General features: G+C 48.3%; 1 protein-coding gene across 2 annotated transcripts in view; it reads left to right on the top strand.

Moving 5' to 3' along the window:
• Window positions 1–6,108, top strand: part of NIM1K (NIM1 serine/threonine protein kinase) — a 63,830-nt gene extending 57,722 nt beyond the window's left edge. For both annotated transcript variants that reach the window (XM_042950549.1, XM_042950540.1), the window contains exons 3-4: window positions 3,054–3,322; window positions 5,289–6,108. In XM_042950549.1, coding sequence (XP_042806483.1) covers window positions 3,054–3,322; window positions 5,289–6,038 — 1,019 coding nt within the window. In that variant the 3' untranslated portion in view covers window positions 6,039–6,108. The remainder of the gene's footprint in view (window positions 1–3,053; window positions 3,323–5,288) is intronic.
• Window positions 6,109–12,310: the final 6,202 nt, after the last annotated feature.

The raw sequence follows: 12,310 nt of genomic DNA, 5'->3' as shown, positions 1-12,310 counted from the left end.
AGCCTTTTTCATGTTTTCTATGATCATACATTTATGTTAGGAGACATGGCAATAATCTGATTCGACACCAAGTAGAGGAAACAGGTGGACAGGAGTGAGGCCCGGGGGGATCCAGGGCACAGAGTTTAAGAAAGGCCTCCCTAGGGGCGCCTGGGTGGCGCAGTCGGTTAAGTGTCCGACTTCAGCCAGGTCACGATCTCACAGTCCCTGAGTTCGAGCCCCGCGTCGGGCTCTGGGCTGATGGCTCGGAGCCTGGAGCCTGTTTCCGATTCTGTGTCTCCCTCTCTCTCTGCCCCTCCCCCGTTCATGCTCTGTCTCTCTCTGTCCCAAAAATAAATAAAAAACGTTGAAAAAAAAAATTAAAAAAAAAAAAAAGAAAGGCCTCCCTTGGGGCTCCTGGGTGGCTCAGTCGGTTGAGCGTCCGACTTCGGCTCAGGTCATGATCTCGCAGTTTGTGAGTTCGAGCCCCGCGTCAGGCTCTGTGCTGACAGCTCAGAGCCTGGAGCCTGCTTCGGGTTCTGTGTCTCCCCCTCTCTCTGCCCCTCCCCTGCTCATGCTCTGTGTCTGTCTCTCAATAATAAATAAACTTAAAAAAAATAATAATAATAAAAAAGAAAGGCCTCCCTCTCACAGCTCCTCTCCTGCCTTATTCTGGTCCAGGCTCTGGGAGGGCAGCCTTTGCCAAGAGCCACTCAAATATAAAATAAAATAAAAAAATGGGGCACCTGGGTGGCTCAGTCAGTTAAACGTCCAACTCCTGACTTCGGCTCAGGTCGTGATCTCATGGTTCATGGGAATGTGTCGGGCTCTGTGCTGTCAATGCAGAGCCTGCTTGGGATTCTCTCTCTCTCCCTCTCCCTCTGCCCCTCCCTTGCTTGCTCTCTCTCTTAAAATAAATAAACTTTAAGAAATAAAAGAAAAACAAAAAATAAAATAAGACTCGAATTGTGCTCAAGGAGGTTTGTGACAGCAGCCTGACCTCACCGCGACCTGATTCTTGGGTGCCCGCAACGTGGGTGACCACGTGCCTCTGCCTGCCACGCAGCAAAGAGGATATGCACCCTAACAGGAGTTCGGGTCAGGTTCAGGGTCAGGATCAGGGAAGAGCGGCGGTGGGGGCTCTTCTGCAGCCGATCTGCCAGGTTAAAGAATGGGGCTCATCATTCCAGCTGTTAAAATAGCAGCTTTACCTAACAGGCTACCCAAAACCAAGAGTTTCTGCTTCTGGTAAGCAGGTGGAGTGAATCTTATTCCTAAGGACGGAACAGTAGAAAAGACATGACGGGGAGACAGGAGGCCCGGACGGCTGGTAGTGGCAGTGTATCCCTGGGGCCGATGGCCCACTGAGGTGACACAAAACCCCAAGGGTTCTGCTCCGTTGTGACTCGCCTCCTTCTTCCCTAGTGTTGCCTCCTCTAGAGCAAGTATGACCTCAGAGACCAGAGAACCCTGCCCCTTTCCATTCCAGAAGCCCCGAGGACCTACTTTAATATATAAACAACACTCCTATTTTTAACTAGCGGCATCTATTTTTGCGCCCACAGCCACTGTGCCCAAGTTCTTCAAAGCAGTTGTGGGTCTTCAGGGGCCCTGCAATCCTGTTTTCCCATTTACTTGCCTGGAAACTTCTTTCTTCCTAATACAAAATGTGGTCCAATTCGAACCAAAAAAAAAAAAAAAAAGAATTGTTTTACTTTGGAGTAGATTCACCGTGTTCAAACAGTAACCATTTTTATTATGCAATATATGTTAATTGTCTGATTAATTGTAGGAAAATTAGAGAATACAGATAAGTTAAAAAAAAATTAACGGAAAACCACCCGCGATCCCCCTATTAATAAAATAAGTATTCTAAACTTTTTGGTGAATAACTTGCCAGACTTTTTTCTATGCAAATGTGTATTTGTATTTTTTTCTCACTTGTTCTGTATTGAACATCACTTCATGTCAATTAATAAAAATCAGCATCATTAATTTGACAGCTGCATGGTGTACCATTATAGAGATGGATGGACCACACTTCATTTTAGCCGTCTCTCTTGCTGGGTGCTGTTCCCAATGTCACCAAAGTCTTCTGACATAGGGAGTCTTGTGCCCATGTCAGATTATTTCTTTAAAGTTAATCGACCAAAGCAAAATGGCTGGCTCAAAACATGCAGCCATGCTTAAGGCTCTCAATGCATAACAGTAAACTGCAGTCCAGAGCCATCATACCAGCGAACCCTCCCGCCAGCCACACGTCACCCTGCCGGTCAGTCTCGTGCACCCCCTGACCTCTGCACAGACCTCTGTGTGGCCCGTACTCTTACATTATGTGCTTTGTGCTGCCAAAGTCAGATAAAACGTAGCCACGTGGGAAGAGGGAGGAGGAGGAGACAGACAAGGAATCAGCATCTATAGGCCGGTGTGCTGAGATTATCGTAAGGAGAATACACGGAATTGACGTCCTGGGACTGGTTCTGAGGCTAGCCTTGAAGGGTAATCAGGAGTTACCTGAGTACAGAACAGGGAAGCAGTGACGAGCCAAGCAGAGGAAATGATCCAGATGGAGGAAAGGTCCCAGTATGGATGTTCAGTCCCTTTTCAGGGAACAACAAACAGTTGTGTAACGTTGTGCGTGGGGCTGCGGGGACTGTGGACAGGAACGATGCAGGATGAGGCAGAAGAGGTGGGTTGGGTCTGATGAGGAGGGGCTTTCTGGGCTAAGCAAAGAAGCTTACACTTTACCCAGACAACTAGATAAAGATCATCAAACTGAAACTTCCTTGGAAGACAGGAGTCTTGGAAGTCCGGAAGTCCTAGAAGACAGGAAAACACACAAAAGCTGTGTGTGGAAAACTCACACCGATCCCAGGAATGAGCACTGTTGTGAGCTCAAGGAACTCCCGTCTGTCTGTCATCACCACTGACGAGCTCCAGGAGCTTGGGAACAGCCATTTAACCTCTGTGTCCAGTAAAACAAAGGGGCCCATGTGGGTTCCTCACACTTCTAGCTATCTATGTACCTGTGAACATGGGCACATCGTCTCTCTCTCTTTTTTTTTTTTTCCCAGAAAAGGTGGCCATTAAGATCCTGGACAAGACCAAGCTGGACCAGAAAACCCAAAGGCTACTGTCCCGTGAAATTTCCAGCATGGAAAAACTGCACCATCCCAATATCATCCGTCTGTATGAAGTGGTGGAGACCCTATCCAAGCTCCACTTGGTGATGGAATATGCAGGGGGTGGGGAACTCTTTGGGAAAATCAGCACTGAAGGGAAACTCTCAGAGCCAGAAAGCAAGCTCATCTTCTCCCAGATTGTGTCTGCCGTGAAGCACATGGTGAGTGGGTGTGAGGGATGGAGTCTTGCCCCCACGCGGCCCACAGTGGGAGCGTGGGCTCCAGTTGGCCACCCTCCAAGCGTCCCCGGAAGCTTCGGTCCTGCAAAAGGCAGACAGTAGTCCCTTCTGTGAGAGTCTAGACGAGATTACACTCTTTGACCCCATCTCGTCACTGCCAGACAGCTGGCTCCACGCTGCTTCGGGGCCCTGTCTCCCTGCCTCTGTGTCTCTCTGCCCTCTTACCACGTCTCACATTCCAAATCCTCTCCACCCTTCATGATTCTGCTCAGTTTTGTCTCTCTCTGGAATTTTCTTCAATGTCACATCAGCTCATACAGACCCTTCTTGCCTTTGGTGAATTCCTCCAGCTCTTGCTGCCTCTGTGCTCAGCAGATTAACATTTATTATGTCATTCTTACTTTAGTCCTCTGATCATTTCTTTAGGTAAATGTGGACTCCTAAAACACACACACACACACACACACCCCTAGTTCCTCCCAGAACTGGTTCTGCTATGCCTTCTCCACTGTTGGCTGTTTTGCCCCCACACACTGAGGAGCCTGACACGTGGGCCTGACCACCATCTTTACGGCTCCATTAGTGCAGAAGTCTGGGCTGTCCTCTTTACCTAGTACAGTCTCAGTACAGTTGGCAGGAAAGAGACACTCGTCTGGGGTCTATGTGAGGTGAGAGGCTATTTCTAGTTCGTTCTTCTGACTGGATGCTGTGGAGGCAAGACTGTCATCAGTGACCTCCTGGACAAATTACTAAGGGAAATTAGTGACCCAGGGACCCGAGATAGGCATTGGGAGGGAGAAGAGAAGGAAAAAGAAGTGAGTGAGAGAGAAAAGCCCAACCGTAATGGGGGTGGGTGCTTCAGATCTTCAGTTCCACCAGGTGTCATTTAAGTGGCCCCATGCTGTGGTGAACTGTCCCAGGGCCAGGCAGTAAGCCAGACCCACATTGAGCAATGGAACAGATGGGCAAAGAGTCTTCCACATCCTACTTGGAAAAGAAATTGAGTGGGAGAGCAGAGGGAACTCAGACTGAGGCCTCTGAAGCTCCGTGCCCTGACATTTCTCCCATCTGTCCAGTGGTGAGTCATGGACACAGATCCAGATTCCACTGAGCGTGTCCGCTCTGGGCCGGGACCTTGCTGAGCACTGCAGATACAGTACCACTGGCCACCCTCACAACAATCTCATGAGGTGGCTCCCGGTATCTCATTTTACAAAGAAGGGAAACACTCATGTTACACTGCTGGGATCATTGAACCTAAAATTAACCCAGCCATCAGGCCCCAAAGCCCAGATTCTTACCCCAGGAAGCCCAGCAAAGTCACATTAAACCATCCCAAGAGCCCTCGGGACTAAGTAGGTCGGGGGTCTTCAAGGTTGTCTGTATGGATCCAGAATGTGAGAGTGGGGGTGGGGTACATGCTCGCCACCCACAGTGGGACTTGCTAAAACTTGCTGAATATAGCCTCTTTCCTTCTACTGGATTCTGGAGAGGAGCCCCCACAAAGGAGCAGGGTTGAAAAGTTGGGGAGGGCTCTAAGTCTTGTTGGTGTTGGCTCTAGTCAAGAGCTGCTCAGCCAGAAAAACTCATTCATGGCCTCAAACATGAAGGATTACCATTTCGTTGTGTTTTGAATCATGTAGTTTCAAAAGATCTAAGTTTCATTTCTGGCACTGATTCCTGAGTCACAAGTGTCAGACAGACTCCAACCATTGCCCCACGGAAGAAAAGAACCTTTGGTCTGTTTGGGGGATGTGTGGGTGTCACGTTGGCTAAAGGGCATGGCCGGGCGGCCCTCGAGGCTTGCAGTCTGAGTTAGGTTGACATCCACTGAACTGGTTGTTACTCCGTCATCTATCACTTCACTGTTTCAGAGCAACTGACACATTTGCTTCTGTTAGTATTATTCCTTGAAAATGATAGCTTTTCCCTGTGTCTTCTTCCACAGCATGAGAACCAAATTATTCATAGAGACCTGAAAGCAGAAAACGTGTTTTATACCAGTAATACTTGTGTGAAGGTGGGTGATTTTGGATTCAGCACAGTAAGTAAAAAAGGCGACACGCTCAACACTTTCTGCGGGTCGCCTCCCTACGCGGCGCCCGAGCTTTTCCGAGACGAGCATTATGTCGGCATTTATGTGGACATCTGGGCCTTGGGGGTGCTTCTGTACTTCATGGTGACCGGCACCATGCCGTTTCGGGCAGAGACCGTGGCCAAGCTGAAGAAGAGCATCCTGGAGGGCACATACAGCGTGCCTCCGCACGTGTCCGAGCCCTGCCTCCGCCTCATCCGGGGCGTCCTTCAGCCCGTACCCACCGACAGGCACGGCATCGATTCCATCATGAGCAATGAGTGGATGCAAGGGGTGCCGTACCCCACCCCTCTGGAGCCTTTCCAACTGGATCCCAAACATTTGTCCGAAACCAGCACCCTCAAGGAAGAAGAAAACGAGGTCAAAAGCACTTTAGAACACTTGGGTATTACAGAAGAGCACATTCGAAACAACCAAGGGAGAGATGCCCGAAGCTCCATTACAGGGGTCTATCGGATCATTTTACATAGAGTCCAAAGAAAAAAGGCTTTGGAAAGTGTCCCGATAATGATACTACCAGACCCGAAAGAAAGGGACCTGAAGAAAGGGTCCCGTGTCTATAGAGGCATAAGACACACATCTAAGTTTTGTTCAATTTTATAAATTGCGTTAACTGCTGATAATTAACCAAGAGCATTGTTGCTGCTTTTAAATTTTTTCATGGACAACTTGGGTGGAGACATTTTTGTAATTTTTAAATAAATTTAAATTTAAGATCTGCATTTTCCCCCCAGAAAAGCCTAGATTTGCTTTCTTGTTCTTCAACTCTAGCGTTCATTCATTTATTTAATCAAGAAATATTTCTGCCAGGAAATGTTTAAGGTGCCGAGGAAAGAGCGAAGAATGACACAGGCCCGGCCCCTCCCCTCCTGTTCAGGATAGTCTAGTGCCGGACAAAGGCAGCGACAAAGACATTTTTTACAGAAAAATGTCAGATAGTGATAGATGCTTTAAAGAGAATGCAAATAGGGTGATGTGATATTAGAGGTTTGCTACCTTGGATGGGACCGTTAGGAGAGGATACTTGGAGTAGATAGTCTGAGATCTGAATAGGAAGCAGCAGTGACCCTTGGAAAGCAGGCCAAGAGCATTCCAGGCAGCTAGGGGTTCAAGACTGGGTTCCTCCCAAACAAAGCCTAGGACAGAGGCTCCATGTAGAATAGTTTCTTTGGGAAATGATCCTGGAGAGGAGAGAGGGGCAGGGGAGAGAAACAGGAAAAGCCAACACACATTGGCCAGAGCTATGGGTGGTCGGCACTCAGTCCTGCAGGACGCTCTGAGGAGCCTTATGGAACACATCTCAGGTGTCTGCCTAGGGCACAAATGGAGAAACATTTACCCATCACCTCCTGTTCACCACTAGTCAAGAGTGGTCCCATGGTGTCACCTGCCCTGCATCCCCAGAATTTGCTGTGTGTAAGTACCCCTGGAGCATGCTTTGGAAGAACATTTGCAGATTATGATGTGTGAACTCACCAGATGAGTTCCTGGTGCTTCCCATGCCATAGTGTCAGAGAAGCCCCGGAGGTGGCCAGGGTCAGGTGACAAGATACGATCAAGTAGGACCTGCATAAGGTTGTTCAAACTTGTATGGAAACAGTCACAGCCTCAGTGGCTGGAGGGAGAAGCGTGGCTGGAAGGATCCGATGGGCACATAGCTGCTACCTGGCACACACACCACCCCAGGCTCTGCCCTGACCCACTCTCTGTTAGATCCAAGTCACTGCTGGCACTCCGTGCAGGAGGATTAGTAGGACAAGTTACAACAGTGGTTCTCAGGTCCGGTGCATCAGAATCTCTTGGAGGCTTTGTTAAAACAGACCGTGAGAACCCACCCCCAGAGTTTTGATTCAGCACATCTGGAGCGGGGCCCAAGAACCTGCGTTTCTAATAAGTTCCTAGGTGATGCCGATGCCATTAGGGACCACGCTTTGAAGACTATGGAGCCACAGTCACTACCGCAGCTGGTCCCGAGGCTAGGATTGGATTCATCCCTCCCTCCTCTGTCACCCATTCTAAAGGTCCCTCACCTTTGGCCAGCATTTCAGCTGGCCTAGATTGGTCTAGTATGGTGTAAATCTTTATCATCAAAGATTTGAGCCTCTAGGGGTGCCTGGATGGCTAAGTTGGTGGAGCGTGTGACTCTCGATCTTGGGGTTGTGAGTTTGAGCCCTACATTTAGTGTAAAGATTCTACAAAATCTTAAAAAAAAAAAAAAAAAAAAAAAAAAGGATTTGAGCCTTGAGTTGCCTTGCCCTTGTCAGGCCGTGGTTCCTGCAATTGCCTGTTCACTGGTATCATGAGGCCCCAAAGTTAGGCTCCAGTGAACTTCCTGGGTTCCAGACATTCTCCTCTTTATCCCCGTATGATGATCAGAGTGAATAATCTCCACGAGTATGATAGCTCCTCTCTTTGCTTGTCAACTGGCACAGAGACCTCAAAGTGACCATGCGATAGTCATGGGTTCCAGTTCACTGGACCTTTACTGGGTCCCCTGGTGAAAGCATCCCCCTGCCCCTGGGAACCCAAACCTCTAATCTAGCTGAACCTGGGTTGTAGGAAAGAGAAGTACAAATTCTGCAAGTGGGTCACTCTCACATCACTGATGTGAGAGAAGGCTATCCTACTTTTACCTGTTGATTCCCAGGCCTATAGTTTTTTGTTGTTTTTTTTTTTATAAAGATTTTCTTAAGTAATCTCTACCCCCAATGTGGGGCTTGAATTTACAACCCTGAGATCAAGAGTCCCATGCTCCACTGACCAAGCCAGCCAGGCACCCCACCAGGCCGGTGTATTTTAACAACAGGGGACACATATCCATCAGCCATGGTTAAAGTGCTTGTACCCAGTCCTGGAGACTGTCAGGATCCAACCTCAACCCTTCAGGATACTGTCCTATAGAGCCAGTGCCTTGGCTGAACCACTACATTGTCCTATTTATGCTGGCTGTTTCAGGTGTTGAGGTTTATAGTGAGATGAGTAGATCCCATGGTCAAGTGCCCATTGCCTTTGCCACGAAAGTCTTTGAGGAAATGCCATGAGAGATACCATGAAAACGGATCAGATATTCTCTGTGTCATAGCATGATTGTGTTAGAGGGTACGCTGTGGGCAGGAAAGGCAAACCTGTATCCTGAGTAGATGTCAATTCCAGTAAGGTCGCTGCTGTGCCATCTGCTTTTATGACTCCATGGATCTGATAGTGACCCAGTGCATGAGGAGATGGCTCCGTTTGCTTTGTCTCTTTGCGTCCCATAATCAGGTGCTTAGTCTCTACTAGGGCCCCGTAACACACCAGGAGCCCAAGCGGTTCTCTTTTGCAGAAAGTGTGGTGTCACTCCAGGACCCTACAGGGCTGTGCTGTAGCCGTCCACTGGGATTGCCGGACCCCCCACAGTATCCCTCACCGTCATGTAATACAGCCAGGGTGGCAATGCAGTTTGCTGCAAAGCCTGAAACTGGATCGTGTGTGTGTGTATGTGTGTGTGTGTGTGTGAGAGAGAGAGAGAGAGAGATCTACTGGAAACGGGCAGCCATGACAGAACTGGAAGAATGTACTAAACATAATGTACTTCCAAAACCCAGAGAGTCCTACTAAACCCTGTGCCTCTGCCTCAGCACTAAGAGGTAAAAGATGCAACAAATTGTCCTTTACCTTAGAAGGAATGTGTAGGCCTGCCCCAGGTCATTGGGCCTCTGAATACTTGGTCAATATAACAGGCCCCTGATTCTTCCGGGCGTTTATCACCCACGCTCTGGCACACATAAGTCTCACTAGGGCATCTGAGTTCTTGCCACTTTCTGATGCTAAACCCACCTAGGACGCTGTCACAATACAGTGGGCTAGGGTGATATTCCGCACTGTCAGGATAAAGTCCTTCAGACGATATTGTGACCTGGAGCCGGAGATTGACAATTGCCTGGAGCAAATGAGACCAGCCGCCCGTCCTGCGCATTGTTTTGATCCTCCTTTCTGATGCAAATTGAAAGGAAAGCATTTTCCAAAGTAACAGCTGCCTATCAGTGCCAGAGGCTGCCAGCGAAGATGCCGCATCCGCATCCTGCGTGGGGGCGACAACAGAGAACAGCCATCATCCTTTCTTATCTGCCTGCTCTCTTCTTAGAAGTCTGATGGATAAGTTAAAGGAGGTTTTGATGGAGCCCATTACCTTTGTGACTTTAAATTTTTTTAGTAGTGAAGCTGAGTTTGGATGGTAATACTGATGGCTGCATTTCCTCGTGTGCTTGTTCGTGATTTACGAACATGGCCTGGGAGAGGGTACAGCCCTGGAGGTTTCCACGTGGCTCTTCCTCCACAGGTCAGTGGTCTAAAAGTATCGATCCCAAGTAGATAGTTGGAGACTGGGGAAGGAACCCCAAGGTGGGACCCACTGTGAGACAGACTTTGGCCAGAACTCCACTCATCACCTGGTTTCTAAAGACGCCCATCCACACTTAGGGTCATAATAGTGTTTAGGATTTCCTGGTATCCAGTTCAGTTTGGACTTTTTAGCCAACAGTCCTTAAAAATTCTGGGCACGTATACCGTATATACTTGTGCCAGCAGGCTTTTCCTCAAGACCTGGCCTCCCAGTCACTGTGCACTGGGTCTATAACTTAGCTCTGGGACCATGATTTTCTCGTGACAGGCTGTATCAGCCTCTCCTCACCAGCTTGCCTCTTTTTCTTTCCTTTCTTTTTCTTTTTCTTTTTTTTTTTTTTGTTATACAAGTCAGGTAACACTCTAGCCAGCTGTCACTCAGAACACTGAACTATTAGCCTTTGTCACAAAACAAAGGCTCCTTGATTTTCCCTCCAGCCAACTGTCCATTCTATTATGTCCACCTCACCTCTGACATTTAAGTGATAATACATGGCCTCTGTCATTCTGGAATCCCATCATCCCCGCTGATCATAGCACGCCTGGTTCCGTGGCAGCATTTCCCACTGCCAAGGCCTGCTGGCAGTGTGTAGCCATCACTGACCTTTACATAAGTGCTGGTACACCCCTCCCAGAACATTCTTTATTGCCTCAAGTGAAGGTAACGTCCTCCTGGGGAATGTACGTAGGTGGTTCTTCAGTCTCACTTAATGAAACCTTTCTAATATTCGTACCTCCCAGAACTTTCTTACCTTTTCCTTAACACTGTGACATCTCTGCCTCATTTACTGCAGGCCGCACTCATGTCCAAACCTCTATAGCCATCCCGGCTGCATGTTAGGACCAGTTTATGGTGTCCTCTCCAAGTCATGGGTAAATGCGCCCAGGATGATTAGCTCTCCCTTATCCCACCTGCTATTCTTCCTCGACCTCCACCCCTGGCCCAATGTCTTCAAGATCCACTCGAACACATTTTGCCCTGGTGCCTGATAATACATATTAGCTTGATTCTGCAATTCCTCCTGTGCCCAAGCTACTTCTTCCCACACAGATGCTGTATTTCTCTCCTCAGTCTGTGTGGCAGCTGTTGAGGCCTGACCTGGTTCTGGGTTTGGAGAATAATAAGGGCATTGGAAGATGGTCTCGAGGAGGTCATGCCTCAGCTTGCAGGCATCTGCCTCACCAGAGACATTGGCAGGGGCTCCAGGCAAGGGAGAACAGCTGCTTCTGCCAGTCCTGTGTAAGCAGAATCTTGTTCTCAGCATTTTCAGGTTCATCTACACTGTGGTTACTAACTCAGGCCCCAGTATCCCAATCTCTTCTTACCAAGGCTTGGACTTTGATAAAGAATTGTCAAATTCCTTGTCCACATTCCTTGGTTTGTGGCCCCGGTCCTCCATCTGCAAAGTCAGCGATGTTACATCTCTCTGACCATCTTTCTATAACTCACATCTCCCTCTGATCACAGCCCAGAAAAGTTCTCTGCTTTTAAGGGCCTGCATGGTTAGCGTGGGCCTATCCAGACCACCTAGCATAATCTCCCCAGCTCAAGGTCCTTAATGACATTTGCTTCTGCCAAGTAAGGTAAACATATTCACAAGTTCTAGAGATGTTCATCTTTGGGGATGCGGGGGGAATCATATGCCTACTACAAACAGCAATGGGGTGATTGCCATGACTGGTGAGTAAACCAGCCCTCAACTCCTACCCTGAGGGTCTGCATTATAGGGCTATTCTGGGTATCAATCGTCTTAGCCTGGATTCTAAAAAAAAAAAAAAAAAAAAAAGAGAGAAAAGAAAAAAAAAGCCCGAGACAAAAGCTTACATGCAACTCACATATTTGGGAAATGACCCAGGACACAGGAGATGCACAGGAGTAAAACCGAATAGAGGAAAGCCACATAAGGATGCACTGCAAATTGGCCACGGGCCAACTGGTGGTTGATTCTGTAGGATCTTCTGAGGAAACTTCTGGAACGTTTCTCAGAACTGTCTGCCCAAGGGAGAAAAGGAGGAAACATCCACCAGCCAGGTCCATCATTGGTCAAGGGTGGCCGTGGGAACTTAACTCCTCTGCACTTGCAGCCTGTTGAAATTGTGAGTGCCACGTGAGTTCTGCGGGGACCCCACATCACAGTGAGGCTGAAGCGAAAGGTCTATAGCGGGAATCCAAAGGGAGATGTTATCACATTCTCCGGGGTCCTGGGCAAAGACCGGAGACAGTTGCCACCCTTGTGGCTGGAGTTGAAGGCAAGGCAGAGAGCATCTGAAATGTGTCGAAGGGTTCTGATGCATAGACCAAAGGCTTTAAGGCCTGAAGAATAAACCTGGCACATTTTGAGGAAGGGAGAAGACAGGGTAGATGGAAACATTGTAAATCTTGGTGAGTGTGGTACTGAGTTGAAGTAGGCAGAGAACAGATCCTCTAGGAGTTTGCAAGCCTGAATAAGGAATTTGATAAGAGTGAAATGTAAGCACATTTGCAGTAAGCACAT

Source organism: Panthera leo, chromosome A1 (genome assembly GCF_018350215.1).
Source record: "Panthera leo isolate Ple1 chromosome A1, P.leo_Ple1_pat1.1, whole genome shotgun sequence".
In the NCBI taxonomy this organism is placed as follows: domain Eukaryota; kingdom Metazoa; phylum Chordata; class Mammalia; order Carnivora; family Felidae; genus Panthera; species Panthera leo.
Note: the sequence above shows the minus strand (reverse complement) of the source record. Positions and strands in the feature narration are given on the sequence as shown.